This window comes from Tenrec ecaudatus, chromosome 10 (assembly GCF_050624435.1).
Source record: "Tenrec ecaudatus isolate mTenEca1 chromosome 10, mTenEca1.hap1, whole genome shotgun sequence".
Taxonomy (NCBI): Eukaryota; Metazoa; Chordata; class Mammalia; order Afrosoricida; family Tenrecidae; genus Tenrec; species Tenrec ecaudatus.
Genome location: NC_134539.1, coordinates 96,715,275 through 96,719,604, shown reverse-complemented (window position 1 = coordinate 96,719,604; position 4,330 = coordinate 96,715,275). Strand labels below are relative to the sequence as shown.

Genomic DNA, 4,330 nt, shown 5'->3' with positions numbered 1-4,330 from the left:
TCTGGCTTCCCTGACAAGGCTAAAGGGCATGGCGTGGCTCCTCTGGGACCAAGGACTCCCAGCACAAGCCCATCCCATCCTCCAGAGGTCTCTGAAGAACAATCCTCAGCTACAAAGTCAGGCTGTGCCAAGACCTGGTCTCCAGGATCCCACAGTCCCTGGCTTCCACCACCTGGTCCAGGTCATGCAGGAAGAACTGGGCTAAGAGAACCTCAGTCATGCCCCTGCCCCCGGCTCCCCCCATCCCCCACTCCCATGGCATTACAGCTGACTCAGTCCCTACCTGGCATTGCTCTTCCCAAGACCCATACCCCTGCCCCAGCTCCTTCCCTTTCCCCAACCATCCTGGCTCTCCTCACTTCTGAGAACTGTATTTTGACTGGGAATACACCCTTCAGCCCCAAGGAATGAGGTGCTTGGTAAGGATGCATATTTGGTGCATATTTTGGCTAACACAATGACTTTCAAGGTGGGCTGACTTAGAGGCCCATCACCACCACCACCACACACACGCACGCAACCTGCGGGGCTCTTCAGGAGTGCTCATCACCTTGAACATGACAGATGGGTGTTTTCCCACAGACGGGGAGATCTGTCAGGGACTGGGAATCTGTCCTGCTCCCTTCTGAAGTCACAGACCCAGGCTGAGTGAAGCCTCCTTGCCCAGACTGCACGAAGCAGGCAGACTGCAGCCGGGAAGTGAGGCAGTCCCAGCTAGCCCTGACCGACAAGGACACTCAGCAGAATCCCTGCGGTGTTGTCTGTAAAAGGGGATGTGGAGGCAAAGACCCACCACGGTAAGATGACCGGAACAGAGTGTGTCACACCGGAGGCCCTGCACAGCCTTACCAGGACAGACCCACAGGCTGTCCTGGTCACCTAGGTACCACCACCCAGGTACCACCAGAGTGCAGCCCTGGTGTAAAATAAAGTCAGCAGGAGGCCCATAACATCAGACAGTTCAGAGGGCACACGCAGTGGGAGTCAGGTATTGTAACAGGAAAATCCGGGAGCTTTTATGCACAGTGCTGAAGCCCCCTTCCAAAGCTCCTAAACACAGCCCCACCGCGAGGCGCAGGGAGCCCCATGTATGGTCTGTGGCTTGCAGGCAGCAGTGTCAATGCAATCTGTCCGTGGCTGCGAGTGGCGCAGGGAGCACAGGGCCCAAGCACACGGCCCTCCCCCGGCCCCCGCCAGCTGGTGCGCAGCGCCTCACTCGAGGGCTTCACCAGAGCAACCACAGCAGCTGGCGGGCCGCAGGGACTGCATGACGGCGCGCAGTGGCCTCCTGCGGCCCTCCACCGACAGGCTGTCCTTGCTGGTGGGCGCCCGGTGCAGCTCGAACTGCATCTCCAGGTGCTTCTGGATGGCCACGCCCAGCACCTCAGGGTCCACGGTGGCCCCATACACCTCCCATGTCATGCCCTCCGCATCCCAGCGCACATCCCGCACTGGAGATGGTGCCTCCTCCAGGCTAGGGCCCAGGGTCCCCTCTGGGAACATGTGCAAGGCCACGGGGGCTTCCAGAGGGTGGCTGGTGGCCACAGCCTTGCAGGCTGCTGTGGGTGCTGCCTGCACAGCAGCATCCTGGGCCGCTGATGGGGGCGCTAAGGCGGGGGCCAAGTCACTGGCTGAAGTCATGGTCCATCTATCTTTGGTCCTGGTACAGGGCTCTGTGGTTAACCCACTGGGACCCCAAGGATGGTGCCCAGGAAGCCCCCCTGGTGGCCTGCCATGGACCTTTGCCCCCTGCTGAGCCTGAAGCCCGGATTCACTCACTGATGCTACCAGCTTGGGAAATGCCAGGTCGGTGGCCTGCAGGACATGGCAGCAGCCGCTGGCCCCCAGCTCCCTCCTGCTGCAGAGGACAGCTGCGGGGGGCAGAGCATGGCAGGAGGCAGCAGCCAGCTGTCCAATGGCTTTGGGCACAGCTTGGTCAGTTGTACCTTCAAGATCTAGTGCTGACTCCCACACCTGGCTCTCCGCCTCCAACATCCAGGCTGAGTTTGCGGTCTCTGCAGTTCTGGGGGCTGTCCCATCTTCAGGAGCCAGGTCCCTTTCCGGGCCTGCAAGGGGCTGGCCGTGCTGGTCAGAAGTACTTCCAGGTGGCAGTAGAGTCTTTCGCATGGGTGAGCTGCCAAGGGCTGAGCAGCTGAGGCTGGCCTTGCGGGCCCCACTGTGGCCCTGTGTCTGGGTGCTACGAACCAGGTCCGAGCGGCTCCTCTGCACAGCAGCAGTGCTGGGGACCCTCAGGCAGCACAGGCCACCACTGCCCATAGCGGACACATTGCCCACGGTGCTGCTCCGCCAGTGGCCCGTGGCTCTGGGCTGTGGTCGGAGATTGGAGGCCTGCCCCTGGCCTATACTCTTACCCAGACACCCCTCATCTTCTGGGACCCAGGGGACGGTGCTGGCCTCCCCCGGCTGGGCCTGCCACACAGTGCTGCTGGCACTCTTGTGGAGCTCTGGCCTCTGCACATGGCCTTCACCCAGCAGGCTAAAAGAGCTCCGGGACAGTGGCTGCAGGCGGGGGCTCCTGGGTGTGTGGGCCTCTGGCTCAGGGTGGCTGGTGCTCATGCTGCCCTGTGGGAGAGAGGGAGGGAGTGGGGTCAGGTTGAGTGGCAGCATGTCAGCACTGAGAGGCACACAGGGCGGCTGTCCATTCTCATCACAACCCGCCTGGCTCTTACACACTAGTCCAGGCCATCCACAAGACTGCGGAGCATGGCCAGGACTGGACACTAGATGCGTCCCATCAAGATAACCACTTATTACACGTGGTCTGGGGAAGTTCAAAACCACTCACTGCTGTCATCAATTCTACCCCCTGGTGACCTTGTAGATCAGGGTGGAACTGCCCCCCGTGGGGCTCCCAGGCTATGACTCTTTATGGGAGTCGACGGGTGGTTTCAAACTGCTGACTTTGCAGCTTGCGGCTGAAAACATACCCCACGATGCCACCAGGGCCACCCCCCACCCTCTCATGGTCAAGGAGGATACTAAACCTATTTCCTCCCCAAGGACTGGCCTAAACAATGGCCCAAGTGACTGCCTCCCAGGCCAGCTGCTGAGACTCCAGTGGTCGCACACGGGCCCACAGCCCTGGGGACAAGGACTTGGTGGCGAGAGCAGAATCCAGCAGCATCTTAACAACTAGCTCAGCTCTACTGAAGAACAGCCAGCCCGGTTCCTTCACACAGTCTGCCGGATCACTGCCTGGAGCGGGGCTCCTGGACCAAACTGAAATCTGCCTAGGGTACCCCCAGGCTTCTCTGGCTTGCCTGCCTGGGCTGTCAAGTCTCCAGGCTCCATTCTGAGAGCTATAAGGGGGAGAGGGCCCCTGGGTTCCCCCTCAAGCACCAGGGGTAGAGAGACACCCCACACATCTGCCCCTCACACATGGGAGCCACTCAGTCCTTGCCCACACCCTCCATACCATCTCCTGAGCACCTACTGTGTGCCCAACTCTGGAGCCAGGACATGGAGCCAGTCGTTTAGAGAGGGCTGTGCTCTTAGGGAGGGAGCCTGGTGGTGTACTGGTCATGCATTGGGCTGCTAACCGCAAGGTCAGCAGTTTGAAACTACTAATCACTCCATAGGAGAACAATGAAGATTTCTACTCCCGTGAAGATTTACAGCCTTGGAAACCCACAGGGGCAGTTCTACCTGGGCCTTTAGAGGCGCTGTGAGTCAGAATGGACTTGGTGGCAGTGAGTTTGGTTTGAATGGCCCCAGGAACACAGGGATAGCGTGGAAATATGATGCCCCCCAGGGTCCACACACTTCCCACCAGACATGACAACTCTTTTCCTCTGACCGCATTCTCTTCCTCCCTCCCTACCGCTTCTTCTCCCTCTTCCAGCCACACAGTCCCCCTCCCCCTCCAACAGCCCACCGACCCACCCTCCACCGGCGGCATCCCTGGGACCTCTAGTTTCAGTATCTCCTCCTGTGGAAGTCTGTCCTGACCCTCCCAGCTGACCAGTTCCATCTTTGGCTCTGCACTGCCAAGCTCCCCCCACCCATCCCCATGCCCCGCCTGAAGTATTTCAAAATGGTCCTCCGGCCTGTTCCCTTCTCTCCAGCACCCAGCACTGTCCTGGAGCCAAGCAGGCACTCAGAGGTGCCTGCTATATGCCCGGCTGAGAGGCTGAACCAACAGGACCATGAGCCCATGTGCGTGCCGAGTGGCACAGATGGAGCTGGCGTGGGCACTGCAGAAGGAGCACGCACACCCTGGGGAGGTGATGGCCCAGGAAAAGCTCAGTTCGGCTGAAGGGAATGGCTTAAGCAGATGGCAAGGCTGTGTGGCTACAGAGGGGCAGTGGGC

At 60.2% G+C, this 4,330-nt stretch overlaps 1 protein-coding gene across 1 annotated transcript; it reads right to left on the bottom strand.

Annotated features, from left to right (window-relative positions):
- Positions 1–1,212: 1,212 nt before the first annotated feature.
- GPRIN2 (G protein regulated inducer of neurite outgrowth 2) lies at positions 1,213–3,384 on the bottom strand. The gene is made up of 2 exons (XM_075559163.1): positions 3,354–3,384; positions 1,213–2,585 (listed from the first exon to the last, which is right to left on the bottom strand). Exon 2 carries the CDS (start codon positions 2,575–2,577, stop codon positions 1,213–1,215), a length of 1,365 nt encoding a protein of 454 aa, XP_075415278.1. The 5' UTR covers positions 2,578–2,585; positions 3,354–3,384.
- Positions 3,385–4,330: the final 946 nt, after the last annotated feature.